This window comes from Sceloporus undulatus, chromosome 7, assembly GCF_019175285.1.
Source record: "Sceloporus undulatus isolate JIND9_A2432 ecotype Alabama chromosome 7, SceUnd_v1.1, whole genome shotgun sequence".
In the NCBI taxonomy this organism is placed as follows: domain Eukaryota; kingdom Metazoa; phylum Chordata; class Lepidosauria; order Squamata; family Phrynosomatidae; genus Sceloporus; species Sceloporus undulatus.
Genome location: NC_056528.1, coordinates 43,532,794 through 43,552,038, shown reverse-complemented (window position 1 = coordinate 43,552,038; position 19,245 = coordinate 43,532,794). Strand labels below are relative to the sequence as shown.

At 44.0% G+C, this 19,245-nt stretch overlaps 1 protein-coding gene across 3 annotated transcripts in view; it reads right to left on the bottom strand.

The window, feature by feature from the left end:
- Positions 1-19,245, bottom strand: part of NHSL2 (NHS like 2) — a 109,497-nt gene that overhangs the window by 53,318 nt on the left and 36,934 nt on the right. Inside the window, exon 1 of one of the 3 annotated variants that reach the window (XM_042478996.1) lies at positions 19,002-19,173. The exons of 1 other annotated variant lie outside the window; for it this stretch is intronic. In XM_042478996.1, coding sequence (XP_042334930.1) covers positions 19,002-19,107 — 106 coding nt within the window. In that variant the 5' untranslated portion in view covers positions 19,108-19,173. Of the gene's footprint in view, positions 1-13,270; positions 13,348-19,001; positions 19,174-19,245 lie in introns of those variants that run through there. One more of the 3 variants, XM_042478997.1, reaches the window with a different exon arrangement.

Below are 19,245 nucleotides of genomic sequence, written 5' to 3'. Positions count from 1 at the left end.
TACTGGGCCAACCAAAATGCACAATGTACATGTTGTAAACATCCGAAGCTCCACCAGCTTCTTCATCAAGCAAAGTGTTAAAAGCCAAACAGGATAAAAAAAATTGTAGATTTATAGGCCTTCATTTTGCTGGTTTTGTTCTTAGTTCAGATGGCATGGAGGGCTTGCACCTCCTCCTTCTGGCCATGTGGCAACTGGAAGATTCTCAAAGTCCAGGAAAATTTAACATCCATTTGTAGCACAAAAAGAACTTCCTTTGCAATCCAAGGGGCTGAGTGGCACCTAAGGTTCACCTGCTGGCTGTGATAAAGAGCCACAGCTTCAGCAAGACCAAGTGATAAAGGCCAACCATCTTCTTGGGTACACAAGGGGATGCCACTTTTGCTGAGGCACACACAGGGGATATTCAGAAAATAATCCTGGTAAAATGTGGGTTGAATCTTTGTTGTTCACATGCATTTTGAATGCATCCAATTATGTTGTTTGGGGGGCTGCCAAAAACCCACTTAGCCTGGGATAACTGATCTCAGGTCCTCCCCCCCCCCCCCCAAGTTTTCCTAAAAGATTCAAATTCTCAACTATGTGAATAACCAATGAGAATACACCCAGGATAAAACTCTGTATGTCTTGAACATGCTTCCAATATGTTTGCATCATCGACTCCATCTTTATTCCAGAGCTGAGATACATGAGCAACTGAACTTGCAGAGATGCGCAGAAACACGGTTCCAATTTTTAAAGAATAGTGCGAACAACAAAATCAATGCGTGAGTGAGATTATTTGGACAGTCATGCTAAAAACAAGAACATCTGAATAGGACCACAACCGGCCAGAGGATGCAGAGTGAGGATTACGGAACTGTGCCAGTCGCCCGCCTTGTACCCGCCTGCCTCTGCAGAACAGACCTCCTGTGTCACCCACAAAAGGGTGAAGGATGCTGCTAAGAGTGGTTGCTAAGCAACCCATCTTCCTGTTATCAGGATCGCTGTTCAGCCAATGATGGCATATTCCAAATACAGCACAAGCCTTCAGCGTGGCATTACCAGCGTTGTGCCTGGCTGAAGTTTCTTAGCAAGGTGAAATGGAACAACATTCCAAATATAAAAATAAAAAATCAAGATTACTGCCCTGCACAACTGTCTGGCTCTTGCATACTTTTTTAAAACATGAGGGTTAGCTCCACTCCTAAAGCACACTGGCTGTGCCATCTTCTCCCCCCACATCAGGCATCTTCTCCCCCTCTTTCCACGTGACAGACTTGTTCATTCAAGGACCACTTTGCTTTTGGCTGTCTGAAGACTAGCGAAGCTTAGAAGAGCTGCTGATTTGGACCACAACTTGTCGCCACGCTGGCTGGAGGATCCTGGGAGTTGTAATACAAAAAGTAACTTTTTCTAGGTACAAGACTTCATCAGCAACTCTTCGTAGATAAGAGACAAGTGCTTAATTTCATAGATCCTCTGCAGGTGATCAGTTCAGACCTCTGTTCCCTTACTCCCTACCCTGGCAATGGCAATGGCAATGGCAGACTGCTGGGTGGGATGAAGTGGGAAAGAGAAAGGGGGGTTGCAAAAGGAGAAAAAGAGAAAAGGAGTGGGTGGCCTTGTTCATTGCTGGCTTTTGGACCCATCCACTAATGCAATGCAACCCACTACAGATCACCTCCAAAGGAATGTGACCATGGAGAAAACAGGGATCCCTTCTCGCAAATTACAGTAATTCTTTTTTTGTTTCCAAGTTTTCCACCTTGTTCTGATCATTTGCTACATGATCAGTTAAGACCTCACTCACCATCTGCTTTCTGCATAATTTCTGCACTAGCTTTCCGTAATTGTGATCTTTCAGTCAACAGAATTTCCTAACTTGGGGCCCTCCAGATGTGCTGAACTACAAATCCCACCAGTTTCATTGACCAAACTGGCTGGGGATGGTGAGAAATATAGTCCAACACATTGGGAGAGGAGTGGGTTAGGAAGCATGAGATATTTCATCAAGTTACACAAAACATATATTGGGAACTGTTCTGTTAGACCAATAATTATTTAGAAAGCTTACTCTGAGGCTGCATCCACACTGCAGAAATAATCCATGTTGACACTGCTTTTTATCTTATCCAAAACCAAATACTTTGATAAGCAAGCTTTCTACTGCTGAATAGATCTTGAACTGCACTGATTTCGTCCGATTCCCTGCTCCTCATCATAGTATATCCCACAGCTATCCTAGTGTTCTAAAATGCATATATTGCCATGCAAGCCTTTTTCCAGGTATGCTAGTACTGTGTTTTATTCAGAAAAACTCAGCAAACTCCAAGCCATCAAGGACCTCAAGAAATAAAACCAAAAACCCACACCGAAAGGTTGGGAAAAGAAATGTTCTTAAGAAACATTCCACTTTGAAGAGACAGCAGTATAGAAGAGGCAAGCAGAAATGTTATCTTGGGTGCACTGATGACTGGGACATGAGCAAAGCTTAGCAAAGTTATTTTTGGGGACTCTAGCCTGCTATAGTACAAAAGTAACTTTCCCATAATCTTGATACAAGATGAACTACAATCTACATGAAGTAACCAGACCTTTGGATCTCTGCCTCCCTCCCTTCATCCTAAATCCTCTACCTTTGTTGCAAACCCCCAAAACACAATTCAAGGAAATTGCCTAGAAGTCAAGAGTGGGAGGAAAGAGAGCCATGGCAGAGACTGAGAGGTGAGATCAGACACACAAAGGCAATTCAGTTTCTGCACAAATGACCTCATTGGTGCTGCAAGGCAGCCATGGAAGCCTAGCTGGAATAACAGCTGTAAGCCACAGCAGCTCAGGTCAGCCTCAATCCAGTAAAGATGGCAAAGAAGGACAGGAATCTAGACCAAAAGGTATTGCAATCTCACAATATAAGAAGACAAAAATGTGACTTTTATGTCATGGTGAAAAACAAGACACAGTTCACCATGTGAACCAGCAATTGTTCTTAGCTCAACCTTTTACAACCCAGCATGACTGGGAATAACCAGAATGACAGTTCAACATTCCTGGACATCAACAGGTCAAGGAAGGCTATCAGTGGTGTTCTCGCAGGAAACCCCATGCTCTCACTGCCAAGATGGAGAGTCTAAGACTTGTAGCACAATACTAAATGTATTTAGCCACAAAAAGAAACCTCAGCTCTGATGTCTGTAAGACTCCAGCTTTGGGGAGTCTTGTCATGTAGGGGGAGCCTGTTTTATGCCTTCAGGTCATATTTGATTTATGGTGACGTTAAGGCAAACCTATCATGGGGTTTTCTTGGCAAAATCTGTTCAGAGGTTTGCCATTGCCGCCATCATCATCATCATCATCATCATCATCCTGTTTATTTCTATCTCACCTTCCTCCCAATACAGGGACTCAAGGCAGCTAACAAATTTAGCCTGAGGCTGAGAGTATGGCACTGGCCCAAGGTCACCCAGTGGGTTTCATGGCCAAGCTGGGAATCAAACCCTAGTCTCCAGAGTCATGGTCCAACATTCAAACCACTGTGCCACACTGTGGATAGTTAATATCCAATCTAGGAATAAGAGAGGTGCAGGGTGTTTCTATATTAATGAAAGCCAGTGTGGATTTTGCAGCACGATACAAACTTGCTTTACAAATCCACTTAAAGGAAAAACTCATTTCAGCCTTATATATGAAATGCACACAAGTGTATGTGAGAGCATGTGCACGTACATATACACACATGTGCATGCACATACATGTACACACACAGGGCTGGAAAAATCCCAAGCCTTTAGTCATGCACAGGTTCTTAAAATGCTGAAGCTCTTCTTGGGAACAATGAAGTACAGTGCGCTCGCGCCATACGCGGGCGTGCCATACGCAGCATATGTGCTCAAGCCACGGGGCGCGCGCGGGGCAGAGCGTCCCATTCAATTGAATGGGCGCGTGTGCCCGCTGCGGCCACCATGCACGAGCCCCATTGGAAACAATGGGGCTCGAACATAGGCAAAATTTGCCTTACGCGGCGGGACGCACTGTATGTTATATTCTAAGTTGATATTGGCTCCACACAAATGTGCATTATCCAGCAGTAATGGTGATAGTGAGGATGTTCTCTGTTTTTGTTGCTTCAGAACCATTGCTTTAAATTGTATGCATATATGCCGACTTATTAAAACTTCACTGGGGAACCTTTGATCTTCGAACTTCTTTTGGTTACAGCATCTCTACCCAGCACCACTAATAGTAAAGGCATGTAGGGGTTGAGTCCCTATTCTACCATACAACCGGTCCCAGATTTAATCTCTAGCATGTCCAGGCAGGGCTAGTAAAACATTATTTTCTGAAACTCCAAAGAACTGATGCTAATCCATGTACAACACACTTTCTCAACTTTGCACTCTTTAGATAATCATGGTGACTGGAGATGATGAGAACTATAGTCCCACGCATCTGGAGGGTGCTAAGTTGGCCGCGACAGTACAGATGGACTTTTTTACTTGGCCCAATAAAGATATAATTGGGCACGAACAGACAGGCCAAAATAAAGCTGCTTCAGGTCACTTTGGAAGTATGCTGTTTAAATGATGCATACGTCCTAAGAGGCCAGAAACCGCACCAAGGCCACACTCCAGTCCTAAGGACTAGAGCATAGCTTTAGCGCAGCTTCTGGCCTCTTAAAATGTGTGTGTCTTTTAAACAGTATACCTCCAAAGTGACCCAAAGCAGCTTTATTTTGGCCTGTCTGTTTGTGCCCATTGTTTGTGAATTTTTTTTTTTTTTTGCAGTTTCTTATATTCCTTATGCACCCCCTTCTTGCAATTACATATGCAAGACCAAGACTTGAAGGCTGCTATTAATCACAGCTGGGGAATTGTGGCCCTTCAGATGCTGATGTGCTGCAGCTCCCATCAGCCCTAGCTAAGGATGATGGGACATGCAGTCCAGCAACATCCAGAGGGCTACACAAATTTGGCCCCACTCAACATCTTCTAGTGTGTGAAAGCAGTCAATCAAGGGCATCACTTGCCACATGGTATGCCAGCTGGAACAAGACTGGCACAGCATATGGCCAGTGACACTCTTGACTACTGCAGCTTCCAGCACCCTCTGACGCAACAAAACACTTGCACATCAGAACTCATTATCACAAGTGACATATTCCCCACAAGACCCACATTCCCTTCCACAGCCAGTATTCCTTACCTGCCTTGTGCCAAGACATAAACATGGCTCCTGCCCTTTCTGTGACCACTGGCTTTGCATACAGTGCCAATAGTCTCAAAATATCCACAGGAACCCCAGGTGCACAGATGTCTTCACAGCAGCCAGGGTTTGTTTGCAGAAGAGATCTCCTTATGCCTCTCGCTGCAGCCCAGCTCGAAAAACAGGAGCGAAAGATCACCAATACAACTTGGATTCTGGGTGGGTTATGCAGCAGCAGTCATGCTGCCATCTCAGGCCTGGTAACAGGGAGGGAGTTGCCCCTTTTGTTCCTAGTGGATTGTCCTGCCTCAAGTCTGCCTGGAGCTCAACTTCCTCCTCCACTTTCTCTGGCCCCTCGACAGGGAGAGGAAATCACCAGGAATTGGCTGTTTGAGTCAACTCCCGCTGGCCCATTGTCACTGCCCTGTCCCCTCTTCCTTCCTATCTACAAAGTGCTGGGAACTGGGAGAATGAGTCTGTGTGCATTTAGCTTTCAGAAGCCTGCTCTTGCTTTGTTTTTGAAAAATTGTGCCCACATGCTTTAGATTTTACAAACCTTAGGAAAAAGTATGAAGACTCGTTCAGGGGGTGTTACGGAAAGCTTTCCCCTGTCCCATCATTGCCAAAAGAGAGCTGCTTGGGCAGAATAATGAAATGCACAGATATAGGATGGGAGACACCTGGCTGAACGAGACTCATATGTGTGAAAGGGCTCCAGGAGTCCATGGTAGAAGTCCAAGTAGACCACAAGTTGAACATGAGTCAACAGTGCAATGCGGCAGCTAAAAAGGCCAATGCGATTTTAGGCTGCATCAATAGAAGTATAGTGTCTAGATCAAGGGAAGTAATAGTGCCACTCTATTCTGCTCTGGTCAGGCCTCACCTGGAATACTGTGTCCAGTTCTGGGCACCAAAATTCAAAAAGGATGTTGAGAACCTGGAGCATGTCCAAAGGAGGGCGACTAAAATGGTGAAGGGTCTGGAAACCATGCCCTATGAGGAACAACTCATGGAACTGGGGATGTTTAGCCTGGAGAAGAGAAGGTTAAGCGGTGATCCCTGTTTAAATATCTGAAGGGAAGTCATATTGAGGAGGGAGCAAGCTTGTTTTCTGCTGCTCCAGAGAATAGGACCTGGAACAATGGATACAAGCTACAGGAAAAGAGATTCTATCTGAATCACCATAGGTCAGTTTGAAGGCAAACAACACACACACACACACACACACACTGCAAAACTGATCAGCACCTCTTAAACAATTATGCAACAATCTTTCCCCCACATATAAATGGACATTAATTAAAAACAATGTTTAATTTTTTTGTTACTAGCCCTGTGCCCTAGTGATATGAATGAATAAAGAAATAAATATACACTATACTTTCTAATGAGAGCTGGCATGGTGTAGTGGTTTCGTTGTTGGGCTAGGACTCTGGGAGCACAAGGTTCAAATTCCTGCTCAGGCATGGAAAGCCAATGGGCTTTCTCTTACCAACAAAAGCCTTTGATAAGTTCACTTTAGAATTGCCTTAAGCTGAAAATGACTGAAAGGCACATAGCAACAATACCTGGAAATGGGGGAAGTGCAACACATTTAAAGGGAGCTCATTCTGGTCAAATAAGATGTACTTGTAGGGAGGGAGACAACCTTAATTCTGACTTTTCCAAATTAGATGTGCTATATGTTTTGGATTGCAACTCCCACCAGCTCTGCCAGTATGGTTAGCTAGAGCTCAGAAATGATGTGAGATATAGCCTAAAACCTACGGTACGTTCTGAACCAGGATAGGAAAGACTAGTTTAACCCTTTCCCTATCATTATTTCCCCCATCTCTTCCATAGCCATTATTATTACATAGAACCCAAACCAAGATTATGGCTTAGTTGGATACATTTTTATGCCAGCTGAAACTATCCCTCACCTCTAGGAAAAACAGAAATATATAATTGCATATGATTCCTTGGGGAAGAACTCTGAAAAGACATTCTGAACTGCTGAACAACTAAAGAGGAGAAAGCTCATGCTATATTTTCAAACAAGAGTAGGCAACCTGCTAGCTTCCAAACATTTTGAGACTTCAGTGAGCGCAAGCAGTGATAATGGACACTAGACTCCCACAACATTTGGGAGCACGGAATTACACTGTTAGAAGGAAACCAAGGGGCGATCTAGTCCAACAATTTGCTATGTGGGAATCCACAGCTTAAATTACCTTGGAAGACAGCCATCCAAGCTCTATTTAAAAACCTCTAATGAAAGAAAGTCTACTGTCTTCTGAGTGACAGAATTCAAAGATATAGCCATGTTAGTCCATAAAATCAGTATGTAGAGAGATCTTATGGCATCTTTGAGACAAACTGAAAGAAAGAATTTGGCAGCATGAGCTTTCGTAGACTTAAGTCTACTTCCTCAGATGCATTTAAATGAATCTGAAGGAGATTTAAGTCTACAAAGCTCATGCTGCCAAATTTTTTCTTTCAGCTAGGGGCCTAACAAATGGCCCTTAAGGGGTGGCTTCATGCCGCCACTTTCCTCGCCAGATCAGGGCTGTGGCAACTGCATGCTGCAGCCCCGATCTAGCCTTTCTGCTCTTTTTCACACCAAGGAAACAGTGCCCAAGCAGCAGTGGCAGCGTTTTTTAGCACTCCTTTGGCACAATGCATTTAAACGCTGTGCCAACAGAGCACCATGATGTCCCCCTGCTGTGTGGTTGGGTGTGCAGCATGATGGCGGCATGGGGGCAGATGGCATGCATACGTATAACGCCGATCTGTACAGGCTCTGCATCTCAAAGGTGCCACAAGACCTCTCTACATGCTGTCTACTGAGGTATTCTATCGCACTGTCAAACAGTTCTGAACTTCTGACACTCAGGAAATTCTTTAAATGTTAAGATAGAATCTCTTTTCTTGTCATTTGAATCTACCGATTGTGCCCTAGACTGTGGAGCAGCAGAAAACAAACTTGCTGCAGTTTCTCGTTTCTACATAACATTCCTTCAGATATTTAAAGATGATCATCCTATCATCTTTTCTCTACTTTAAGCTAAACATATACAGTAATGATCTGAATACATATTCATTATTGTACCATCACCCTGATTTCTTATGCATTGTTAAAGCTATTTTCTCCAGCACTTGAAGTCACTTTGCCCTTTGGGATACTGTCTCCCTCCTCCATGTGCCCCAGTTTATAGCTCTCCTGATCAGCTTTGTAAGACTCCAAGCAAATGCATTCTTACCAATTGTTGCGAGGTACAATCATTCTCTTGCCGTACGTTCTTCTTCATGGCCCAAGAAGCCAAACCTTTTTCAAAAGTATGGCATAGTGGTCTGAATGTTGGACTACAACTCTGGAGACCAAGGTTCAATTCCCAGCTCAGCCATAAAGCCCACTGAGTGATCTTGGCCAAGTTGCATGCTCTCAGCCTCTGGGGAAGATAATGGCAAACCTGGAACAAATCTTGCCAAGAAAAGCTATGATAGGGTCGCCATAAGTCAGAAATGACTTGAAGATACACAACACACATACCATTTGTGGAGCCAGTTGTTCAGCTCTAGCATTTTCCTCTGTCTTCCTGTGTTATGTATGACCTTCAACAGTTTTCTACCCAGAGCCTCATAATATCTCGCCATTATGTTGAAGACTATGTTTAGAAATGTAATGTGCTCCTCACATGGGTTAGAAGGAAGCGTCAATGGTCAGTGGGCTGATGAGCCTTGGTAACCTCTCAGTTACATCATGGGCCTTTGCCTTGGATGACAGTACTCCTCTTGAGAGAACCACAACACTGCTACTATCAGGCCACTGCAACACATCTTTCATCCAGGAATCAATGACACTACCACACATTTCTTTTCCTCTAGGAAGTGGCAAGAGCCTTTCCATCCACAGAACCCTTCAGGGTCACGTCTGTCTCTTTGAGAAGACCTTTGTCCCTGCTCCGGTGGTTCATAATCACAGATCAAATGGAGAGAGTGGGATTAACTGTGTGGCTCCAAATATACCATCGTGTTTTCGGATAGTACTGCTTCTGCATGCCTCATTTTTCCAAGGCTCGCCCCTTGTGTGGTTCAATTCATTTCCTTCCAAGTGGCAACCCTCCCCTGTGTGCTGCTCTTCCAGGAGAGGTTAATATCTTTCTTTTAAAAAGCTTGACATGTTGCACTTTCTATTCCAACAGGGCAACCAAGCTATAATTGCTGCAAGCATAGCTCCCCACATGCTTAGGCAGAAAATAAACTAAGCACAGATGTTGTGGGGTTACTACAGCAGCTCCCCCACCATGCATTGTTTCCCCATTCTCTACACAGAATCAGACAGTGGGAAGAAACCACATGGGGCCATCCAGTCCACTGCCTGCCATGCAGGAAATCTCAATCAAAGCACTCCCAACAGATGGCCATCTAGCCTCTGTTGAAAAACACCCCAAGAAAGAAATTCCACTACTTTTCAAAGCAGTATATTCCACTGCTGAATAGTTCTTAGCTCTTACCATTAGAAAGTGCTTTCTAACATTGAGGTGGAATCTCTTTTCCTGTAGCTTGCATCCATTGTTCCGGGTCCTGTTCTCTGGAGCAGCAGAAAATAAGCTTGCTCCCTCCTCAATATGACATCCCTTCAAATATTTAAACAGGGCAATCATGTCCCCCCTTAACCTTCCCTTCTCCACATGGCCTCCAAACACACAAAAACACATCAACCAGCTTCCAAATCCAGGGTCATACAGTGTGTGTGTGTATCCATCCAGCTCTCTTCTATGCCAACATTTTCTGAAGATGCCAGCCACAGATGCTGGTGAAACATCAGGAATAAACTCTCCTAGAACATGGCCACATAGCCTGAAAAACCCACAAAAAACTATTGCTTCCAAGCAGTTCAGTCAAACAGCCACTTAAACTAGGGTGACTTTTCCAAGACATGCCCTACATTTCAAGCTTCTGCCCAGGAGGAATTCCAAAATGTTCCCCATTTTGAACGTGTGAACCAATGGGACATAGTGGTTTGCACGTTGGACTATGACTCTAGAGACCAGGATTCGAATCTCCACTCAGCCATGAAACACACTGGGTGACCTTGGGCAAGTCACACTCTCTCAGCCTCGGCGGAAGGCAAAGGCAAAACTACTCTGAACAAATCTTACCATGAAAACCCCGTGATAGCTTCCCCTTAGGGTCGCCATGAGTCGGAAATGGCTTGAAGGCACACAACAACAACAACAACAACAACAACAACAACAACAACAGCCTTTTAGATTGTAAGTCTGATTAAAAATAATATTGTAAGCTGCCCTGAGAGCCATTAGGGCTGAAGGGCGGGATATAAATACCTAAATAAATAATAATAAATATTGAATAACACCACTGTTTGCTGTATCTACCTAGCAGCCTGTCCTTGCTGCAAATGGGGGGTTGTTGTTGTTGTTATAAGCAAAACAGCACCCATATCAACATGCAAAGGCCTGGAGGCATAAGTAACACTTTTATCTTCTCCAGTTCATTTTTCCAAGGGAGACAGCAGATAAGCCTTGGCCCCAAAGCTCAGGGAATGGGCTGCTTCAGGGAAACAATGCAAATGTTGAAAGGGGTTTTCCCCCTTAATTTCAGCACAATTGACAAATGAAAGGAATAATTTAAATGCAAATTCAGTCAAGGTTTTGTTGCTAGTAAAGTACCACTTTAAGCATTTCTCTTGCTCTGGGTTCTAGAAGTACATTGCAATCCTTTTAAGGAAAGTAAGTTCATCAGAAAAATACTGTTGAGTACATAATAAAATACAGTATATGTAATATGAACCATATAATATGAACCATATAGAATGAATGTGCACATATATTCGTGTTTTTAGCTTTTATTGTGTAATGTCCTACTTTTTTTTAATGTCCTATATTATGCAGTGCCTTGTCTGCCTTTGCAGTTAGGACATCTAGTCACCCTGATTCAAACCAAACATCACCAAAAAATCTATCAGCGAAACCTTTATTGACCAACCAAAATGCACAATATACTTGTTGCAAGAGGACTCCAGAAGATGTAATAAAAATAATTAGAGTTTTTAGGGGATTCTGGGAGTTGTAATAAAAAAAACCTCTCTAATGTTTCCTGGTGCCAAATGCAAGCTTTGGTTTAGAAGATCTCCTGGACAATACTTGACATCTCCAATAGGTAGCAGGAGATATGAGAAGCCACATTCAGTTGTTGTTAGGTAGAATGGGGTGTACCTTGAGTGACTCAGTATAAAACATCTTTTTGTGTTCTTCAGCTGAAGCAACTCATGGGACAACCTGAACATGAAGTACAGGAGAGACAAGCAGTGGGTGCCTGTCCTGGCTTTCCCTTGCTGGATGCTAGCACTGGCTTTTGTATTGGGATGAGACTGGTGATCTGCAGCTCCTGCACTTGGGCAAACTTCCATGACTCAGCTGCTCAGATTCCTTTCTTTGCAATAATATTTAATGCTTTCAGAAACAGTCTAGCTGGAGCCAAGCCAGGCTTCTCATACCTGCATAACAATTGCACATGGCCCCGGGACTCTTCTTGGAGAGAATGTTTGTTCAGCTCCCCTCCACCTTTGTAGAGATGGCTTTAAATATAGCAAGAACTAGATTCTGGGCTGTGAATATGCAGTTAATGCCATATAGAATGCTAACTGGAGAATAAAAATCAGTATTGCTTTTCCTGTAATGTACATACATCCGTTTCCTCCCCATTTGCTCTCACTCCTCACTTCTACTTCCTTTCTCAAGACTGCTGGAAATCCTGCACCTTGAGCCCCTATTTTGGGAAATGTAAATATAAAGAAATATTTATACTGCATTTATCATACAAATACTGTAAATATATTAATAATTTATAAATAAATACATTGGGGTTAAAATAAATAAATAAATAAATGACAAATTATTAGTATCAGTATTAGCTTTTACCCATCACACCTATTTTTATCTTCCAAGATTTCACCAGGAATTGCTCATATGGTTTCAGTCCTATCATGTGGGCAAGAAACCTGTTTTTTCAGTCCATCTGTAGGACAGTGATTCCCAAGCTTTGGCCCTCTGGATATTTTAGACTTCAATTCCCAGAAGCCTTATTGAGCTTGATCAACAGTCAAGCATTCTGGGGAGTGTGGCCCTAAATGTCTGGAAAACCAACATTTGGGAACAACTGATATAGGAGATGTTCCATAGGCAGAATGCTACACCAAGTGATACTTTTTTGGCTTCCGTAAAGATGATGATGATGATGATCATCATCATCATCATATCCCATCTTTTTCTCAAGATGGGACTAAAAGTGGCTTGCAAAAGTTTAAAGGTACGTTTAAAAAAAACTATACTGTACAGGAGATACAGTGGTCCCTTATTATCTGCTAGGTTTTGGTTCCAGGACTCTCCATGGATACCAAAATCCTTGGGTGCTCAAGTCCTGTTAAAAGCAATGGCATAGTGAAATGGTACCTAAAATGGCAAAATCAAGGTTTGGTTTTGGAATTTACATATTTTAAAAAGTATTTTCAAGTCATGGGTGGCTGAATCCATGGACAAAATCCATTGATACAGAGAGTTGACTGTATCAATAAATTAAAAGAAGTTAAAAGCAGACCACTAAAAGAAGTTTGAATAAACATAGCACCTGAATGGTGAGGGGACCCTTGCAGACCTTATGCCCCTAGAAATCCAAATGCCTTTCTGTTTTCTGCAATCTCTCAAAAAACAACAAGAAGAAACAGTATCACAACACTTTCTGTTGGTATTTTGAAAGAGGAAAATGGAGTGACAACTCTAAGAAATTGGGGATTTTTCTTCCACTCTATGATGGGCTGTATGTACAAATTCGTTACATCAGAATCGAACCTTTAAGAGCCAGACTGTTTTTGAAATACATTTAAGTTTAGCTCTTTTCCGGCCAGGGTATGTACAAACTGGCGATCGAAATATCTCAGCGTCAGCACCAAAAGCCTCTGGGATCTCTGCCACCTGCCTATCTTCTCATAGCAATGAAGTTACCTTCCAAGTTTAGCTCAGATGGAATTGCTTTCTGAAAACTTTCAGCCATAGACAGAATGCCTTGCTGGGTGACTTTTGCTTACTTCAGGCTTCCACAAAGTGGCGTCTTTCCAAGGGCCTGGATGACAACTATTCCCATCCACAACTGACACGATCTCAAAGCTGTAGACTGTGAAAGAAAGGAATTGTAGTCCAAAGACTTCTGAAGAGTGTTGGATTGGGAAAGCCTGGTATATTTCCAAAATCGTCTTTTTGCTCTAGCACTTGTTAAGCATACTTTTGCACAGTCAATAAGGCAGATCAATGTACCATAGTCTCTAAATTCCTCTCCTCCCCGCAGCGATGACCTTTCTCACCCACTGGCATCACTTATATGCTGCAGGAAGCAGAGCCACCAAATATGCTTACAGTCGCTCCCTTCCTTCCACAGCCATTCAGCTTTGGCTTTGCTTCCATCAGCCTGCCTCCTGCACAGTGCCATTGCTTCCCATGTCTGCCAATCCACGATCTCAAAGCCATCACCTGGGTGCCATAGCAACAAAAATTTACAAGCCTTTCTTATTTTTTAAAAACCCCATCTATTGAGTTAGTTTGCAAGAGTAGCTTTTAAAAAATGCACAATCTGTCTGCCTCTCTGAGGGATGTGGGAAGAAAGGGAGGGAAGGCGCTTGCAAAATAAATTCTGCAATTATCTTGAATTTGAATCTGAATTTCACACTTCACATTAAAAAAATTAACGGGGTGAAATAGAGAAATGTATGGCTCCCTATCCATCAGCTGCTACCAGTAACTTCGTAAAATGAAGAGATGCTAGGAGAGAACCTACATGCCCAGGAGGCACCTTATTTTGCAAAACTCTTCCACTGCTCTGCACTCACATGGGCTTCTGCGTAGGCTGTTGTTGTGACTTGCCCAAGATCATGCGGTGGATTTCCATGGCTGAGCAGGGACTCAAACTCTGGTCATGCAAAGTCCTAGTCCAGAACTGGAACTACTACATTACACTGGCTTTGAAAAGGCAATGCACAGAAACCAATGACAAAAGCAAACATTATGCAAAAATCAGTATGCAAAGGGGTCTTGTAGCACCTTTGAGACTAACTTAAAGAGCATGAGCTTTTGTAGCACTGAGCCGACTTCATCAGATGCATGTCTAAGAAAGTAGGCACAAATCTAACAGCTTTCCCCCCCTCAGATAGTCTCAAAGGTGCTACAAGACCCTTTTGCATACTACTAGTAATAATGGTAGTAGTATTTATTTATATTCTGCTTTTTCACAAAGGAATCAAACCGGATTACAACAATTACTGATTTTTCAGACTAACATGGCTATGTCTTTGAATTCTAAGGGCAAGCATTGTTAGTTTTCTCTGGGTTTTTGGGGGGCTATGGGGCCACATTCTGGAAGAATTTATTCCTGATGCTTTGCCTGCATCTGTGGCTTGCATCTTCTTAGGTTGGTGGTATGGACATGTGTGGGGTATATATACCTGTGGGACCTTTGTTTGGGAGGAAGTAGTTTACAGGTTAATGGCAGAGGTAGTTTTGTGTGTTGTACTGTGCCGAACAACACAACGTGTGTTGTGGGAGGTTTATGCAAGGGGGATATACTCCACAGACTTCCATGCCACTAACCTCTGAAGATGCCAGCCACTGATGTGGGAGAAACATCAGGAATAAATTCTTCCAGAGCCTGAAAACCCACAGAAAACTATGAATGTCGGCTGTGAGAGCCTTCGACTTGTACCCATTCTCTCTTCCAATAGAAGGAAATGGCAGGGAGGAATAGGAATGAAACTGTCTGCCAGTGCCGCCCCCCAGCACCTGCTGCCTGAGCCAGTTGCCTTGTTCTGTCTAATGGTAGGGACGGCCATGTACACAGACAGACAGTCTCAACAGATACATCCTTTTCAGCAAACCTGCAATCCATTTATTTATTGAAAAGAAAATAGTAACAGAAACAGCACACCTTAAGATAAAAGTGATCTAAACTGTGTACATCGCTGGTATAAGAATAGAAACAGAATGATGCATAGCTGAAGAAGTCTAATGATTTTGGACAATTCATTCAATAGTGAAACCTTTGCAGTAACCCGTAGTGCCTTTCACCAAATCATGTTGGTGTATTTCAATTATCTGTTGCAAAGGCCTGCGCATGTTTACTCAGAGGTAAGTCTTGTTGAGTTAATACAGTTTTCTGTAGATGCAGGCATGCATACAGGGATGGCAGTTTTACAACATTTTCTAATGAACGCTCACTCCGAACCATTTCCAATTTTTTTTTAGACAGAGTCATAACATGGGGGGAAGGGTAGGCTGTGGGATGTATGAGGACCAATTTGTGGCCCCCAGATCCCTCCATTAAAAAATATTTGGGGTTCACCCCCCAACTCAATGCTCCCACAAGCCCCCCAAACCTGCCTCATACTTTAGAAATAGGAAAGCACCCCACATGGGCTGACTATAAAACTAGATGACATGCCATGTAGGGGGCATTAATAAGCATCCATAACATCCTCACTTTCCTGCATTGTTGGGGCTTCTGCAACCTACCACATGTTGCTGAGCTTAAACCCCCAGTATTCCTTGCCACTGACTATGGCTGCTGCCACATTGCTGAAACGAAGCAGTTTGACACCACTTTAACTGCCATGACTCAGTTCAGTGGAATTTTGGGATTTGTAGTTTTGTGAGATATTTAGCCTTCTCTGTCAGAGAGCTCTGGTGTTGGACCAAACTACAAATCTCAGACCTCCATAGCATTGAGTCATGGCAGTTAAAGTGGTGTCCAACTGCTTCATTTCTGCAGTGTGGCAGCAGCCTATGCTGGGAATTGGAGGTCAGTAACATTTGGAGGAACACACAACTCTTCGGCCCCTTTGCTAGATCAGAAAATTCTAGGGTAGCCACAGGAAAAAGAGGACATGTAATGCAGATTGCTATTAAATAAGCATGGAAAAGCTGCACAATTCTAGGCTGGTTTACTCAGAGGTAAACCCAGATGAATTCAATCATAGGATTGCGGTCTTACAGCATCTTAGGAAACCCTGGTCTCCTAAAAGAAACCAGAAGATCTACAAGAATTCATTCTAGATAATGAGAAAATGGTAATAGTCTAAGAGTCCCCTCACCTTGGTTCAAATAACGATCACAACAGAGACTGCAGTCAAGAAATCAGAAGAAGAGTAGGATTAGGAAGGGCAGCAATGGAAGAACTGGGCAAGATCATAAAGTGCAAAGACATAACTCTACAGCGAGGATAGTTCAAGCTTATTTTATTCTCCATCACCATGCATGAATGTGAAGGATGCTGATAAAGAAAATCAACTCATTGGAGATACAGTGCTGAGGATACCTTGGAGGCCAAGAAGACAAACAAATGGATCCTTGAACAGATCACGCCAGAACTCTTCCTGGAAACCAGGATGACTAAATTGAGGCTGTCGTAATTTGGCCATATCATGAGGAAAAGTGAATCATTAGAAAAGGCAATGATGCTAGGAAATGTGGAAGGCAATAGAAAGAGAAGATCACATGCTAGTTGGTTAGACTGGATCAGGGAGGACACAGGCTTGGGTCTGTAGGACCTTAGCAGAGAGGTTGAGGACAGGGGTTCTTGAAGATGTCTCATCCACAGGATCCTCATGAGACAAAGTCAACTCAAGGGCAGTTAACAACAACAACAGCAACAGCTCCCAGAATTCTAGTCCAACACTCAAACACTGCACCAAACTGGCTCACTGTGTGCCTTGAAGTCATTTCTACCTTATGGCATCTGTAAGGTGAACCTACCATGGTGCTTTCTTGGCAAGATTTGTCCAGAGGGGGTTTGCCTTTGTCTTCTTTTGAGGCTGAAAGAGTATGACTTCCCCAAGGTCACTCAGTGGGTTTCCATGGCTGAGTGGCGATTCGAACCCTAGTCTCCAGAATTGCATTCCACAATTGTGTTCTAGAATTGCATTGGAGCACTGGTGGCACAGTGGTTAAGTGCCAATACTGCAGCCACAACACTGCGACTTCAGTTCCAGGGCTCCAAGGTTGACTCAGCTTTCCATCCTTTTGTAGGTTGGTAAAATGGGTACCCAGATTGTTGGGGGCAATTGGTTTACAGACTGTAAACCGCTTAGAGAGCGCTGAGCTCACTATGAAGCAGTATAGAAATGTAAATGCTATTGCTATTCCAGTGCTCAAACCACTACACCATATTGCTCTCCTACACCGGCTCTATGGATATGTTACGTTGAAGTGATCCCTGCTGGTACTGTACTCCATACAGGATGACTGGCTATGGGAAATGTGAGGTCTTGCAAACTGGAGGGGTTCAAAAACCATTACTGATAAGAGTATCAATATCTTTTGCCTCACTTACACAACCCCTCCCATGCAGCCAGTTCACATGCTCCATTTGTGAGCCTCTGCCAGTCAAGAGTGGGAAGGAGAAGCACAGCACAATGTAAACACTATAAAGGAGAGCTTTGGAACATGAGTAATTTGGGGTACCGGGAAAGGTCCTGTGGACAGCTGCTCAAGGAAGGCACTCGAGCAGCAAATCTCCTACAGGTTTACTCAGAGCTAAGCGCCACTGTGCTCAGTGGACTTGCTCCCCCATTGGCAGGTTGGATGCAGACTTAGCCATACCTAGAGGAGCCCCATCAAAATAAACAGGGCTACTGCTAGCTGGGACTCACTGAAGTCCCACTGGGTTTAACAGGTCCTTCTGTGTCCTGTGTCCAGAGACAACATATGGGTCAATCCAACTGAATCAATGGGTCTAATCGCTGAAGTCAACATATAGGTCAACTCAACTGATTCAATAGGTCTACTGCTGACTGCTGGAGTCAGCATACAGATCAGCCCAACTGATTCAATGCATCTACTGCTAATTCTGGAGTCAACACATAGCTCAATCCAACTGAATCTAGGGGTCTACTGCTGAATGCTGGAGTGAACATATAGGTCAGTCCAGCCAATTCAGTGGGTTTACTGTTGAATGCTTGAGTCAACATATAGCTCAATCCAACTGAATCAAGGGGTCTACTACTAATGCTGGAATCAACATATAGGTTAGCCCAACCGATTCAATGGGTCTACCGCTGAATGCTGGAGTCAACATATAGGTCAATCTAACAGATTCAGTTTGTCTTCTGCTGAATGCTCAAGTCAATATATAAGTAAGTCAGTTCAACTAATTCAATGGGTCTACTGTTGAATGCTCAAGTCAACCTATAGCTGAGTCCAACTGAATCCATGGATCTACTGCTGAGTGCTGGAGTCAACATAAAGCTCAATCCAATGGATTCAATGGGTCTAATGCTAATATGGGTCAGTCTAACAGATTCAGTGGGTCTACTGCTGGATGCTAGTATCAACCTATAGCTCAGTCCAACTGAACCAATGGATCTTCTCTGCTCAAGACTAAGAAGATCGGCCCTAAAGTGACCCAGTCTGGATCTGGCTCGGTCTGTTCCGGGCTGCAGTCCGAAGCATACCCAGCATTAGTTTGTGGCCAGTGGGAGAGGCAAGCAGTTTGCTGAGGCTGTGCTCCCTCGGAGGACGGTTTCCCCTTGGCTGCATCTCCACTCTGCCCTTGTCCCGGGAGGGGGTCCTCTTTTCCCCGGACATGTCCTCCATGCCCTTTTTTCTCCCAGGAAGAATTTTTTTAAAGTCCTCCATTTTGAGCATGCCAAGGAAACACGCAGAGATGGGGCCGTGTCCTCCATTCTTCCCGATTGCCCTCCAAACCTTTGGCGGCGCCTGGTCCTCCATGGAGGACAAGAGGACCCCGTCACGCGTTCCCACGTACACGCATCTTACCTGTTGCGGGTTGCGGGGCGGCGGAGGCAGGAGAGACTGCGGCGGAGCGGGAGGCTCGCTTGGCCCGGGGGGCTTTGCCCAGCATCACCGGCGGGGAGTTGCCCATCTTGCCAAGGGCCAGGCGGGAGGGATGCTTTGGGCATCGCCTGGCAGCTAAGCCCTTGCCCCGCTTCCAAAGCGCAGCAGCAACTGCAAAAGCAGCATCGCCACCTGCCTCCTCCTCCTGCAGCCAATGGCAGCCAAG